This window comes from Podarcis vaucheri (genome assembly GCF_965113315.1).
Source record: "Podarcis vaucheri genome assembly, chromosome: 17".
NCBI classification, from domain to species: Eukaryota; Metazoa; Chordata; class Lepidosauria; order Squamata; family Lacertidae; genus Podarcis; species Podarcis vaucheri.
In genome coordinates, this window is record NC_138755.1 from 41,699,831 (window position 1) to 41,715,841 (window position 16,011).

General features: G+C 45.5%; 1 protein-coding gene across 3 annotated transcripts in view; it reads left to right on the top strand.

Moving 5' to 3' along the window:
* ADGRL3 (adhesion G protein-coupled receptor L3) overlaps positions 1-16,011 on the top strand; it is a 574,776-nt gene that overhangs the window by 555,980 nt on the left and 2,785 nt on the right. The window contains exon 25 of one of the 3 annotated variants that reach the window (XM_082206026.1): positions 14,400-14,486. The exons of the other annotated variants lie outside the window; for them this stretch is intronic. Coding sequence (XP_082062152.1) covers positions 14,400-14,486 — 87 coding nt within the window. The remainder of the gene's footprint in view (positions 1-14,399; positions 14,487-16,011) is intronic. 3 annotated transcript variants of the gene reach the window in all.

The following is a 16,011-nucleotide window of genomic DNA, read 5'->3' on the forward strand; positions in this document are numbered from 1 at the left end:
CCTTGATTCTTCAGTGGTGTCTGTTTATTATCTCCCAAGCCATAAAGACAAACAGCCTTTGCTTGAGGACTAAAATCTTGATATTTTAAATTCTGTTTTAAAATCGTTGTTTTAAACTGCTGTGAAATTCTTTGCAGATTCATAAAATAGACATCCACTCACCCACAACACACCCACACTGCTTTATGATACTTACTAGCCAGATGTTTGAAGCATGAATTAAGGACACTGAACTGAACATGACACAGAACTCGCTGGAAACTTGGCTATCTGATAGTAAGTTCTTGGTCCTGCAACAAAATGCACTACACTGCAGGGTTGTCGGAAGCCACTGCCTCCCTGCAACTGTCCCTTCCAACTTGCAATTTTTATTTTACTATTCATTTTCTTCCATTTATATCCTGCCTACCTTCCTTCATGGGACGCGAGTTAAACCACAGAGCCTAGGACTTGCCGATCAGAAGGTTGGCAGTTCAAATCCCGTGACAGGGTGAGCTCCCGTTGCTCAGTCCCTGCTCCTGCCCACCTAGCAGTTCGAAAGCACGTCAAAGTGCAAGTAGATAAATAGGTACCGCTCTGGCGGGAAGGTAAACGGCGTTTCCGTGCGCTGCTCTGGTTCGCCAGAAGCAGCTTAGTCCTGCTGGCCACATGACCCGGAAGCTGTATGCCGGCTCCCTCGGCCAGTAAAATGAGATGAGCGCCGCAACCCCAGAGTCGGACACGACTGGACCTAATGGTCAGGGGTCCCTTTACCTTTACCTTCCTTCATGGAGCACAAGGGGCATTGCATGTGGTTGCTGGGCACTGACCAGACCTAGACATGCTTAGCTTGAGAATGTTGGTGGTCTCACCATGGAAGAATTTAAAAACCTCCATCCCCAGAGCCAGTTTACAAGTAAGTTACATACCCAGACAATAAGATGGTTCTATCTATGCTCCTTTTATCATTAGAACCAAGTTTGCATGTACCTCTCAGCCAAAACATGGCTTAGTGGGAATATGTGTGCGCGTTCCCAGAAGGAACACCGTATTTCCATCTGCTGCTGTGAGCTAGCCATGGTTTGGCTTGCTGTGTCTTTCAAACCTAGGGTTGTGGTTTGTCCCTCATCAAAGTGCAAGCTGTAACCAAGGTTTATTCTTTGGGAAAGGCTAGGCTAAACTCCTACCATTGCCAATGCCCTGAAATCATTAGCAAAGGGCTGAAATCTGCAGATCTAGGAAGAACGCACTGGCCAGGACCATCCTGCCTCTTCTTCCTCCTCTTCCTCCTCCTCCAGGAGAGAAGGCAGAGCTGAGCAGCAACAGAAGTGCACAGTCATTAGCCTCTGGAAAGAAACAGGATGAGACCTAGAGGCAGGACGGAGTCGCGTGGTGACCAAGACCCACCCGAATGCCTACCCACTGACTAACATGTGCTGCAACATGCTGGCTCGTCTGCTCAGTTCAGCCGGTGCTCTCAGCGTGGTGTTATGTCATAGAATCATAGAGCTGGAAGGGACCACGAGGGTCATCTAGTCCAACCCTAGGAATCTTTTGCCTAAGGTGGGGAACAAACCCACAATCTTCAGATTAAGAGTCTCAGGCTCTCCTGGCTGAGCTAGCCTTCCTGTTGTGAGTGCAAATCCAGCGCAGCTAAGCAGCAGACCTCCAGCTCTTTGGCCTTTTCTGCTTTAGATTATGTGCCTTGCACAAACACTCTGTATGGTTAGAAGGCGTGCTAAGGTGCATTTTTTTAAACCAAGCTTCTGGGAATTCCGATTCCTTGTTTACCCTTCTTTTAATAATGTTATATTATGTGTGCTTTTAAAAACTTGGATTTGTTTTGATTCTGTTTATTTATTACACTGGTTTTCCCCTGCCCCCATTTAGTTATCCACCCTTGGACCAACTGGTGATGAGTGGGCAATAACTACATTTAAATAACCAAAGAGGTCCCAGACTGCCCAGAGGCCTAGCTACCGAGAATATTGTGCAGCTGATCATGGAGTTGGTACTTAGGGGAAGGGGACAGGAAGCAGAATGATATATATATAGATATAGAAATATATATACCGTCCATCTGGCTGGGTATCCCCAGCCACTCTGGGCAGCTCCCCACAGAATATTAAAAGCACAATAAAACATCAAACATTAAAAACATCCCAAAACTGGGTTGCCTTCAGATGTCTTCTAAGAGTCAGATACTTGTTTATCTCCTTGACATCTGATGGGAGGGCGTTCCACAGGGCAGGCGCCACCACCGAGAAGGCCCTGTGCCTGGTTCCCTGTAACCTCACTTCTCGCAGTGAGGGAACTGCCAAAAGACCCTAAGAGCTGGACCTCAGCGTCCAGCTGAACGATGGGGGTGGAGACGCTCCTTCAGGTCTACTGGGTCTTTGAGGCTGTTTAGGGCTTTCAAGGTCAGCACCAACACTTTGAATTGTGCTTGGAAACATCCTGGGAACCAAAGCACAGCTTTGGGGTGGGGGTGGAGGCCATTTCAAAGACAAGTAGTGTGTGTGTGTGTGTGTGTGTGTGTGTGTGTGAGAGAGAGAGAGAGAGAGAGAGAGAGAGAGAGAGAGAGAGAAGACTTAGGCAGTAGTCACTGGTTTCAGAATATTTTCTGTCAAGATCTGGGGGTGCAGGGGGGACACTTAAGGGACGTTTCGATTTTCTCTACATTTCCAGTTTTCAAATAGATTTTTTTTGTCTTGTAAGACCTGGCAGCCTACCAGTTTAAAACATTTGTCCTGAATCACCCACTTTCCCAAGAGTAGTCGTTCTAGGGAAATCAGTTTTGCAGAATTCATAAATGTTGAAATTATTGCATTTATCTGCAATTGACCCCCTTTTTATTACATTATTTTGTCCTGCAAGAAGAGCACTGACCATTTTGGTTTTGTTTAAATCAAACTGCTATGTGTTGCCACCTTCCGCTTTCCTGCAATGTGACTGCAGATCCCTACAGGACAAAGAGCAGCTATGGGAGGATTTTCATTGAGGAAGCCGCCCTGGAATTTCACACAGACGCTAAACAAACACACTCTTTCAGAATCACAGTTATCTGTCCAATCTAATCCTTTGTGAAAACATATTATTGCATATTGTAAAGATATGTTTAAAAAGAAACATGATCAGTTCACAATCAGTGTTCTTCAGAAGCTAGTGAATGACAAGTTATTGCAGTTTGAGTGGATATCACGTACAGTCAGCATAGAGATTTTAAAAATCTGCTTAAATTGCTGGTGTAGAGAGGGAAAGAAGCACATTCAGGAATAAATTCTTTGTTTGGGAAAATGGAGAAATTTGACTCACTGTACATTCTTGCTCCCTGGAAAGGAAAGAGGGCACACCAATTTCCTGAAGGACATCCATCAAGAGAAGGCCATAATGCGGATGAGAACACCAGACAGGGAACAACGTGCCAAAAGGGTGAGGTCCAGCTCCGAGGGCCTTCTGGCGGTTCCCTCACTGCCAGAAGTGAGGTTACAGGGAACCAGGCAGAGGGCCTTCTCGGTGGTGGCACCTGCCTATACAGTGGTACCTCAGGTTAAGTACTTAATTTGTTCCAGAGGTCTGTTCTTAACCTGAAACTGTTCTTAATCACCACTTTAGCTAATGGGGCCTCCCGCTGCATGATTTCTGTTCTCATCCTGCAGCAAAGTTCTTAACCTGAAGAACTATTTCTGGGTTAGCGGAGTCTGTAACCTGAAGCGTATGTAACCCGAGGTACCACTCTACAGATCTACCTTCAGATGTCTTATAAAGGTTGTGTAGTTACCTATCTCCTTGACTCGGGGGTCGGATTAACTCCATACCTTCCAACATTTCTCTGATGAAAATAGGGACGTTCTAAGGACAATCCTGGATCAAATCAGAAACCAGGACAGCTTCTGTAAATCCGGGACTGTCCCTGGAAAATAGGGGAACTCGGAGGGTCTGTTAGCCATGCTAGCTGGGGCTGGTGGGAACTGAGGGGTGGGCTATGTTCTGCGCACCTGCCTGGTTGCCCTCTCGGACTTACAGGTCCAAGAGGCGGGTGCAGAATAACCGTGCTGCTTCTCAAGCAACCCCCACATGCCTGGCGCAGAAGAGAAGCCCTGTGGGGAGGAGATGGACGTTACTAAGCCATATCTCCTTGAGGACTGGAAGATCTGCTGCTGCTGGAGGAGGAACTAGGCTGCCGCCTGTGGCTTTTTATTTCTCCAGAGCCCCTGTCATGGTCCCTGTGCCCAAGTCACTTGCGTGGCACTCCTCATAGGGCTTCTTCTGTGGGGAGAGTGGATGTGATCATTGAACTGAATGACACCCCCTGTCCCCACAGGAGCCGGCATGCATAGCTTTTCACATCCCTTGAGACACCCGTGTTGGCAGAGTAGCTAAATTGCAGCTACGAAGCCAAATCATGCGCAGTCCTGACTCTTTTCTTGAAATCAAAACAATGTCCAAATTCTTGTCAAAGTAAAGTGGTGCCTCGGTTTTCAAACATCTCGGAAGTCGAACGTTTCAGTTTTTGAACACAGAAAACCAGGTAGTAAGTGCTTCAGTTTTGGAACGCTTTTTGGAAGTAGAACGCGCCACACGGCTTCCGTATTGAGTTTTCCATAAGTAAATGCTTCCAGAAGTAAATGTTTCGGGTTTTGAACTTTTCGGAAGTCAAATGGACTTCCAGAATGGATTGTGTTCGAAAACCAAGGTACCACTGTATTCTAAAGCTTTTACTAGCAGAACATATAGCTAAAGAAGAATATATGCAAAGTATTTACATTCACATCCAAGCATGGGCTGAGTTTTTCCTGGTAGAAGATTACAGCTTCTTCCCTCAACATTCAAGCAAACTGTGCCTTTCCCTCTTTCAGTACAGTGGCACCTCGGGTTAAGTACTTAATTCGTTCTGGAGGTCCGTTCTTAACCTGAAACTGTTCTTAACCTGAAGCACCACTTTAGCTAATGGGGCCTCCTGCTGCCGCCGCCAAGCAATTTCTGTTCTCATCCTGAAGCAAAGTTCTTAACCTGAAGCACTATATCTGGGTTAGTGGAGTCTGTAACCTGAAGCGTCTGTAACCCGAGGTCCCACTGTACTTGCACTAAGCCTTATTTATGCACATAACCCATCCAGGCCAGGCAGGTCATTCTGAGAGGTTTCCACTTTTTCCTTCCAGCTGATTTCTCCTTACTGCTTCTTTGGGAGAACATCAACCTCTGTGCATCTTTTCTGTCACATACATTCACACAGAAACATTAGCACGCCTCTCCTCTATTGCATTTGGCGAGAGAGAGAGAGAGAGTTATCCAGTGCTGCTGATTCTTCAGTGTTCATGGAGATAGCGCCATCGCCGTCAAGTTTCTCACACAAAACAAAATGGAGAATGTCATAAAAAAATACCTCCCCTGTGACCAAAATTAACCAATCACACAAGATTTACTGGGAACACTGCAGAACAAAACACACCGTAATGTGGTTTAAGCATCCCCAATTTCAGTACATTAAATCTCTATACTTAGCAACCAGCCCCTAAGCCAAGGTGTGTCTCCAGTGGAAGGGAGAAACTGGCAGGGAAGCCGTGAGCGACTCCTGCCTTTCCCACCTCCCTGCCATCTCATACAAGTTCTACCTCCGACTCACGGTCTCAGTTTATGGTGGTGCTGTCCTCTTCAGCGGGCGCCATTGCTGCTGCCCCTCTTCTTCCCCAAGACACGGCTGAGGCAAGGAGGAGGGCAGGTGGTTGCGCCAAGTCCCTCCCTCACCTGCCCAGGCCAGGGGGCAAAGGGGCACAGCGGGGAAGGCAAGAGCCTGGCAAGTCTTCGCTCTCCTCCATGGTGGAGAAGGCACCAGTGCGAGGAAGGCAGTGTGGGGCGAGGCAAGCTGGTCCTGAAGGAAAAGGCCGCTTTGGGGAGGTGGAGCAGGATTCAAACCATCTTTCCAGGCGCCTTTTGCATCTCTCCCAGCAACGTGCATCTCGAGGCAGTTGACTTTCCAAGCCACAGAGTCCCAAAAGTCATGGCCTGGGCTCCCCCATACCACACGGAGTGAGTTGAGAAGGCCCATGTGCCTTTCCCAGAGGTAAAGAGGGAGAAGTCCAACTGAAATAATAGGAAAAGCAAATGTGAGAAGGCACAGAGAGGCCTTTTCACCACTGCATCTTGCTGTTGCAGGTGCTCTGCTGAGAGACGAGCTCCTGGTTGCTAGGCAGGACCTGTCTGAGTCCTTCTGGGACTCCCTCCCAGGATGGAGTCAATTATTATTTGGTCCTGCCACCTGCCTTGACAGGAGGACATATCCCAAAGGATGGTGAATGCCATCCTTCCTGCCTCAGCGAACCAAGTAAAAGATACAAATAGACTTGGTGTATTTGTATACAGTGGTACCTGTTCCGGAGGTCCGTTCTTAACCCGAAACTATGCTTAACCTGAAGCACCACTTTAGCTAATGGGGCCTCCCACTGACCGATTTCTATTCTTATCCTGAAGCAAAGTTCTTAACCTGAAGCACTATTTCTGGGTTAGCAGAGTCTGTAACCTGAAGCGTATGCAACCTGAAGCATATGTAACCCGAGGTACCACTGTATATCTGTATATATAGATATATACAGATATACAAGAGTTTTCATATCTGCAGTAGTGGTAGTAGTAGTAGTAATCAGCGCTTTTTTCCCTAAAAAAAATGTTTAGGGGTGCTCTCATTTTCCTACTCATATTGAAATACTTCCCCTCAATGAGGCCAAACTTAGATTCACAAAATGTTTAGGGGCATGCACACCCCTGTGCCCCCCCAGAATAATAATAATAATAATAATAATAATAATAATAATAATAATAATAATAATACATCTATTACCTAAGCTCACAGGGCATGTCACAACATTAAAGCACAGCATTTCAACATCATATTATAACAGAATTACATAAACAAGGTGGATCCTAAAAATATACACCTCAAATGTCAAATGCCAGGGCAAAAAGGTTTGGACACTTTTGTATGTGAAGGAGGGAAGAGTACGAAACACCCTGTTCCTTACCAATATGGATGCAGGATTCTCACCTAGGGCAGTTAGAGGAGGGAGGAAGACGGTGGGTATTGTATATATATGCATACAAACACACACAAACTGCTCTGAGGTTTCATTACAATCAAGTAGTATATAAATCTTGTGAAATGAAATAAAAAACAAGACCCGAAATATGAAAGTAGTACTGTATTGAACTCTCCAAACATATTAATCAAAAAATAAATATGCAATTAAACCATAGCGTAATATATACATTATCGGAAGACAGAATACTGCTTGAAAGTATGTTTTGATTAATTAGTCCATTTTGACTAATTAGTCTTGTCCATTTAATCTAGTATCCCTGGGAAGAGTGATAGCACCACATTCCTAAGGAAATGTATTCAAGGCCTTCAAGCACGTTACTGGCTGAGAGAAGTGAATTTCCCTCTGCGGCTGCATTTTCATTGGTAGATTGCTAGCTGTAAGCACAACTTGCTGGAATATATATGGTATAATTATACAAAAACCTTTTAAACTGTACAATAAGCACACTTCCCCATCAGTCTGTGGTGTCTGACAGGGAATTTGCGCAGCTCAAAAATCTTTCTAAGACACCATTATATCAAAAGGGAGCAAAAAAACCAAAAACCTTACCAGCTTGCTGTACAACACAAAAGCAGACATATCAAAGCACTCTTTATTGGCAAGGTCACAGATGAAAGCAAGAAAGAATCATCTTCCAACTCGGATTCTTGGACAATCTGAATTCAAATCTGCCTAACTGGATTCAGCTGGATCCTGAAAGAATTAGATAGGATCATTGCAGAGCCACCTGTTACCTTGCACAAAAATACTAGTGCAGATTCACAGGTACATGTTCCAAAATGGAAAGAAGGAAGACTCAGAAAGCTGTGGTCCTGCTACTTGATTTCTATAGTTGAAGAGGTACTAGAATAAAGTGCTAATACTGTTGAATGGTCTCTTTAAATGTGAAGGTTCATTATTGTTCCACAAGATGTGTATGTCTTTGAGGGCCAGAGCAAATAACGAGACCCAGTTTGACAGCTGTGAAACAATATAGCAGGTGCTGCTAAGTTGTGTTAATTAAGCTGTGTCAGTAATTGGGTATAGTATATAAAGAGCAGCACCTAGCTCTCTGTCCTCTGGGGGATGGGTTGGTGGTTGGGTCATGCTTGTTGGTAATACATTTAGTGTAAAAGGAGTTTTTGTTTTTGTTATTTAAACCTTGATAAAGTTATTTTTTAGTTCCTTGTAATGCGTGGTCTCCCCAGCAAGCTTTCTGCAGCGCAACTAAACTGCAAATAGCCAACAAATACATGAGGACTTAGACTAGAGGAAAATTGACTTAGAAAGACATGCTGACTGCTACTAATCCTGCCATAACCAACTTCCTTTCTGAAAATTAACTGATTTGGTAAACAAGGAGAGTGGTGTGGAATATACTGTATATTTTTAAATATATAATTTTATTTTTCATTTTCAACCTTTACAAGCCAGTTTGCATTTTAGCCAGAGAAACAAAATCTTTACAAATCTAATTTACCTTCCCCTCAACTGTAACTGAACTCCAAAGTTCTGTTTGCATTGGTCACCTATAGGCAGCGCTGGCCCATCTATGAGGCAAGGTGAAGCAACAGCCTCAGGCAGCAGAATCTACAGATCTTTATTATTTTTTCCTTGCTCCTGATGTGCATCTTCACTCACCCCCTCTTCCCTTGTGGAGCGGTGTGCCATTTTGTGGTTTGCCTCGGGGGCCACAATGTCTTGGGCTGGCCCTGCCTATGGCATCACCGTGCTAAATTTTCAGAAACGTACACTAGAAGTGAACACTGCAATAGCTGAAAATCCACTTGGAAAGCATGGTTATAAAAGGATCAGTACTGGACTGGGATGTGCAGAATATAGGGTTCAGAACCGAGTCAGGAATAAAACTGGTTAGGTGATGGAAGATATAGAAACCTGCAGCTGTTAACAAGCTGAACAGACACCAAAAATGCAGTTATGCGCCACAAAAGGCCAGGCCACGTTCAAGGTTATATCATAATTGCAAGATTCAGAAATTAAAACCCCAGTCCAATTAAGCCTTTATTTGTACAGCATCCACCTAAAGGAATTCAGGATGACTGAAAAGGGCTTAGAAGGCAGGCAGAAAAGCTGGAATCATTCAGCCTAGGGAAAGGAGGAAACAGGTTGAACATTTTCAAATATTTAAAAGGACGTCAAAAAGAAGAGGAAGGATCCTTTGCTCCATACCCTGGGGAGAGGATGGTAAGCAATGCACTCAAATTATTACAGCAGAGCTAAGATATCTCCCTTCTCCAGCAGATTGAAAACGCCATTTCTAAAAGCTCATCTCTCTGACACATGGCTCTAAGAATATCTGCTGGTTCCCTGCAGCTTTTGCATCAACCTCAGGCTTCAAATCTCTTATTGAAAAGCTCTCCACCAATCTGCCTCCAACTCCCAGTTTGCTTGGCAACAAAGGCTCCACACGCCTTTCCATGGTGATCACCAGGCTCCAGCAGGAACATCTAAATGGCTTAGGGTGTCAATGGTCACCACTTTCCACCACCATCAGTGATCATCATCATCCATTCAAGGTCATGGCTTGCTCAGGTGTGGGAAGCAAAAGGTTCACAAGGCGGCAAGGCATTGCTGCGTGGGTATGTGTGCGGGGCGGTGGTCTTGCTGGTATTTCAAGTATAAGTGTTCCCATTTTTGAGATGCTGCACTGCAGTGGAGCCAGAACATTCAGGGTCCAAAGCTGACAGGGGCCACTGACAGTCACATTCTGGGCCACGGCCATTACAATCATGGGTGTTATGGGAACACTCCAAAGAGCTTTCCCCACCCCGTTCCTTGCCCAACCGCAAACCAACAACCCTGCGGTGTCGCCAGTGGTCTTAATCTCTGGCACTGGCTGCCGCCACCCTCCCCCTTTCTCTTGCGGCCCAGACGGAAGGGGATCTGGGATCCACCAATTCAATTGCTTTTAAAAAGGTCAGTGCACCCAGCACCCCTCGGTTCAACGTACGCACAAATTGCTGGGGAAAGCAGGGCTAGCTTCCAGATGCCTTATCCTAGTCCAAGATCAAAGCAGCTTGCTCATTTCCCTGGCAGAGCCCCCCTAAACCAGGGGCGAAACTAGGTGTGCTGGTCCCGGGGGGGGGGTTACCGTGCGGCGTGGTCTGAGTCCGGTCCTGGGTTGAGGGTATGGAGGCTGTCCGCCAAGGGCGAAGCGGGGTCCAAGGCAAGGAGCCGGGCGTGGTCAGGAACTCCGGAAGAGCAGGTCAGGGTGCTGGCAGAAACAGGTTACCAACGATGTTGCTCCTGCAACCTGGGACTGGGCTGACTGGCCTTTATCTCCTCTGAGGCATAGGGCGTCCCTGGTCCACAGGTGACTCGCCTCTCCTGGCCTGGAGGCGAGCACTCCTCCTGCGAGAACCCAGTTCCCTCCGCCTCTCTGCCCTGAGCCTCTGCAGCTCCGGAGAGGCTGGAGGGTTACTGGACCCAGAGGCAACCTCACCTTCCCCTGACCGGGCTGGGAGAGGAGCACCTGCAGGCAATGGGTCCTCCATCACCTCCGGAGCCAGAGTGGATTCACCTGGTGCCTGCTCCTGAGGACCCAGCACAGGTGAGGACCCTTCAGGCTCATGTGCCAGCCCCGGCTCAGCCGGCCCTGGAGGCAGGGACTCTTGTGCAGGCTGGGATTCCTCCGGTTCAGCCTCTGAATCAGATTCCCAGGCCATCACACTAGGCTTATTTCACCAGGCTCAAAGATCCAGTTTGGCACCCCCTTTATTGATTTGCGTGCGCACACACACACAAGCTGGGAGCATCAACGGTGCTCCTCTTTAGACTTTACCCATGGCAAAAAAAAACCTGGCTAGCCCTTGCCCCCGTAGCTACAGCTCGGCCTAAACTTCCTAAAACCCAAGAACTCTGAGACCAATGCACCCTGTGTTTCTCAGACAGTTCGCTTATGAGTTATTCAGAGTGCCAAGGCAGCCTACACTCCCTGATGTCTCCCAGTTCTCAGAAGAGCAACTCTGGTTGCAAACCTTTAGTAGTATGAGTTCCGAGCATCTAAGAACCTGGAGATTCTCAACCTGGGGTTGGCAATCACACACAACTTCAGTGGTCAAATGGTCCAAGTTTATTAAACACAAAAAGAAAAGGGAAAGGAGGCGGAAGGTCAAAACAGAATATAAAACAGACCAGAATCAGAACCCTGTGGCTCCAAAGCTAATCTTAGCCGTGTGACTAAGATCCCAATTCACTTCAACCAGAGGAGGTACTTCTGTGTTGTGGCAACCTTGGAAATCAGGAGAACACCAGCCTTTGTGTAGCATCTGCCTTTTGGCTGAAGCAGCAGAATTCTTTATTTGTTCTTATGTTTAATTGTGGGGAGCAAGTAAACGGCCAACAAAACTGGAAGCAGGAACATATTGCCCCAGTCTTCAAAGGGGGAGAGGGGTGAAATTTGGCAAAATACAGACTGAGTTTAACTTTGATGGTGGGGAAGATACTAGGCTAGATTTTTTTTTTATAAAAAACCGAATCAGTTTGTAGGCCAGCATGAATTTGTGAAGAATAAAACCAGCAAGATTAATTTTACCTCTCTCTTTTTTTAAAAAAAATCGGGTTTCTAGCTTAGTGGATTGTGGAAATGCGTTGGGTGCAATGTATCTTGACTTCAAGAAAGCATATGACATTTCGGCTAGCAAACTAATTGAATGTGGGATAGAATATATGTGGGATAGGTGGGTTCACAGCTGATTGGGAAACCATCAATCCTGTCCCTGCGCCTGATACTAACTAAGATTTTCATCAGTTGCTTCAGTGAAGTGGTAGAGGTAATTCTGATTGAAGTGTGGATGGCACAAAACTAGGTCAGCTTAACACCTCAGAAGACAGGAATAAAATTCAGAAGGGCCCTGACAGAATGGGAAACTGAGATGAAACTAAGAAAGTGGTATTGAATGCAAAGTTCTGCATATAAACAAAAACAAAACTCCCCAAATCCACAAAAGTACAGAGACCGAATGGACGTGTGTGTGCACACCTGATTTGTGTGTGTGCACACCTGATTTGGAAGTAGTACACGTGAAAAGGATATTGCATCTCATAGGCATGAACAATGAGAACAGAGTGGGTTCATTCTGGTGCAGCAGATATCATCGCTTAGCTCCTTAAGGGTTTGATCAAGCAATATGTAAGCTAAATAAATTAAAAAATTGTCCAGTAGCACCTTAGAGACCAACTAAGTTTGCATGCACACGAAAGCTTATACCCAGAACAAACTTAAAGGGACCCCTGACCATTAGGTCCAGTTGTGGCCGACTCTGGGGTTGCGGCGCTCATCTCGCTTTACTGGCCGAAGGAGCTGGCATACAGCCTCCGGGTCATGTGGCCAGCAGGACTAAGCCACTTCTTGCGAATCAGAGCAGCGCACAGAAACGCCATTTACCTTCCCACTGGAGTGGTACCTATTTATCTACTTGCACTTTGATGTGCTTTTGAACTGCTAGGTTGGCAGGAGCAGGGACCAAGTAACGGGAGCTCACCCCGTCGCAGGATTCAAACCGCTGACCTTCTGATCAGCAAGTCCTAGGCTCTGTGGCTTAACCCACAGCACCACCCGCCTTCCAGAACAAACTTAGTTGGTCTCTAATGTGCTACTGGACAATTTTTTAATTTATTTTGACTGTGTCAGACCAACACGGCTACCTACCTGAATATGTAAGCTGTGCAACTTTGATATTGTAGAATCATCTTCCAAATCTAAAAAGGGAAAAAATGCAGTTTTGGGGATGTGTTTTCTGATAGGATTTTTTAAAAGGCAATAGCTATGAGTCTGTGACAGTGCATTTGTTTCAAACAACATACTCATGATGAGAAGCTAGTGTGGCAAACTCCCTTCGCAGTCATTTCACCTTGTTTTTCCTCGCCACTCCATCCCATAACAGTCTGCGCATGGGAGCTCATCTCACCCCCGGCAACCCCTGTTCTCACTTCTTTTTCTCTTAGCAACTGTGTAGAATGATCGTATTTGAAACATTTACATTCTCACCTTTTCCTTTTCCTCTCTCACCTTCTCTTCTTGGCAAATGAAAGAGAAGAAGAATTGCATGGAGGCCAAACGGATCTCAGAATGTCAACAGAGAATGGTGGAGTGTGTGTGTGTGTGTGTGTGTGTGTGTGTGCGCGCGCGCTGTCGTGAATAGAAGAAACATTAAAAAAATAATAATACTGGAACAACTTATTTTTCTGCCTATTGAGATCACACAAAAGGCTTGTCACATAATTTTCAGAACACTGGGCCTGGCCTTGAGGCAACAGAAGCCGTTCATTAAATTGGGTATATGGTTTGCTTGAGTTCAAATCTTCTTTGAAGTCCATATGCAAGCCAAACCTTTGAAGTCCAGCTATGTCTTTCCCCAAAGGGCCGTCTCCCTTGCTGAATGTCCTAGGAGACATCAGCAGAATATTCCTTCTGCACAATATCTGTACCTAAGCAGGTAGACTTTCTTGTCACACCTTAGCGAGTGAGGTTTCGATGATTCTGAAAGATTTGAGTGACAACCATCAAGCAGCTAAAATAGGGTGGTCATAGGCCTAAATATGAGTTGTTGTTGCTGTTGTTGCTGTTGTTTTAAAAAAGATAGGTTGTGTTTTTTAATCAAGTATTTATCATTAGTTTCCTATATTAGAAGTTTGTTTTTTACGTAATAACATCTATGCAATTATTTATTTATTTATTTATTTATACCCTGCCCATCTGGGGTATAAATGAGGTTCCAGGGCATCAACAACAGCCTTTATTTGCTTAGGGGAGAACCAGAATGATTTAGGAGTTACAGGTCCATCTAGACATTCACTTGGGCAGAACAAAACGGTCTAGTCTGAATGGATATCTCAGATGATGTGGATGTATCAGCCACACAGTCTTCAGATTTCGGAATTAAGGCATTTTTATGATTGCAACTCTAGTTTGTTCTATGTTGATAAGACAATTTGACCTGTGAGAGGTAGGAGTCATGAACATTGCAGCAAAATGAGAAAATCGTTTGATTTTTTCCGTTTTCGTCATTGGCGATTGACCCATGTGCGTAATTGGCTCAATAGTGTTTTAAGATTGGCGGTTTCGGTAGCAGAGAGCTAACAGAGCCCGATGGATTCGCTGAAACACACTTGATACAGTTGGTGGTGAAGTTGCCAGGTAATCATTAGTTGTGGAGATTGTCTTAAAATAAAAACCTGATCTAAGATTGCTTTTTGTACAGATTTTTTTTAAAAAAATGCATTAATGGTAGTCAGTTTTTTTACAGGGTTTTTCTTAATCACCATTTATTCATCAGTTATCTTTACATGTTCCTGTCTTCCTCTTGCACTATACCTTTCTAGATCTGAAAATCAATGTGTATATGCCACTCACCCCATCGGTCAATTTTGAGACTACTGCTGGGTACACTCCACAACATGGAACTCAAGGTACTGTGTATGACATACACCTCTTGCCCATAGATATTCATTTAGCCTTTCCCTGAACACAGTGGGCTATCAGGTATTGTCTAGTCAACCTGCTCCTTTTAACTCCAGTCTTTGGGAATTTCCCCCTCTATCATTATACCATGAATTACCATGAAACATTTTTTTTATAAGCACAAACTAAATTCAGTTTCTAGTTAATGTCATTCTTTGGAATGTCATTTGCCTGTGCTGTCCCGATGACTGGAACCATGTGCTTAAAAAAGCTTTAAAAACCCTGGTCCCTGAGGTGACATCCTTAGAAATAATCCACCTTCCAGTACATAATGAAGAGAGACTTCACGTGATGTGAAATGGAGAATTTCCCACCTCCAAGACGCCATTAGGTTTCACTGATCGTGCAATCCTTTCGCATCTGGTGGGGCATCCCTGGGCCATAGGCAAGTTGGATCTCCTTCTCTAGGCGTTAGGAGAGAGCAAGAATAATTTGTTGTTGTTGTTGTTTAGTCACGTCCAACTCTTTGTGACCCCCTGGACCAGAGCACACCAGGCACTCCTGTTTTCCACTGCCTCTCGCAGTTTGGTCAAACTCATGCGGTAGAATAATATTAACCAACATTTTGGGCAATAAAGGAGGTCTGGAATAAGGAAATGAAGAGCCCACTGAAAGCAGCATATTGAAACATCCACACTTTATCTCAGTTGGAGATGAATACAGCAGATACTCATATTTGGGGACTTCCTTTTGAAAAGGAAACGAGGTTTATGCCAAAAATGAATGGCACTTTGATTCACATGTTGTGGGGCTGCCCAACAGTGTCTTCTTTGTGGTCCGAAATAGTCATACCAGGGCTGGAGTGAGCCATGGGGTGCAGTGGCGTAGCGTGGGTTGTCAGCACCCGGGGCAAGGCAAGTAATTTGCGCCCCCTAACCCGTGGATTTGTGCCCCCTAACCCTAACCCCCAGATGTTGCGCCCGGTGCGGCCGGCCCCCCCTGCACCCCCCACACTACGCCACTGATGGGGTGTGGGGTGGCGAAGGCAGGCAGAAGTGAATTTGGATTCTGTTATGTACTGAAGTTCTCACCCTGGGCCAGCAGGGGGATACCGTAGATAGTTTTCACTCAGGTCCACATATGCAAATAAGGGGTTGAAAGTGACGTTCAGTGATTGGATAGTTACAGAAAGTGGTTACTGTTGCATTCTAGTGGAGCTCTATATAAGCAGGCTGGCTGAACCCTTCAGTTCAGTTCTGTTCTGGCCTGGGAATAAACAAGAGCTGTTTGAAGAATCGCTGTGTCGTCTGCTATGTTCACCCACAACTTAACAGGTGCCATGTTTTTGTGGTAGTTTGTTCCCATCACCAGTCTAGCCGCAGCGTTTTGCACTAGCTGGAGCTTCCTGGACCAGACTCAAGGGCAGCCCCACATAGAGCACGTCTGGCCTTAAGAGTATCTCATTGTTGGCCACGCTCATTGGGGCTGATGGAAGCTGGAGTCTGACGTCATCTACAGGGCATCATGTTGGCT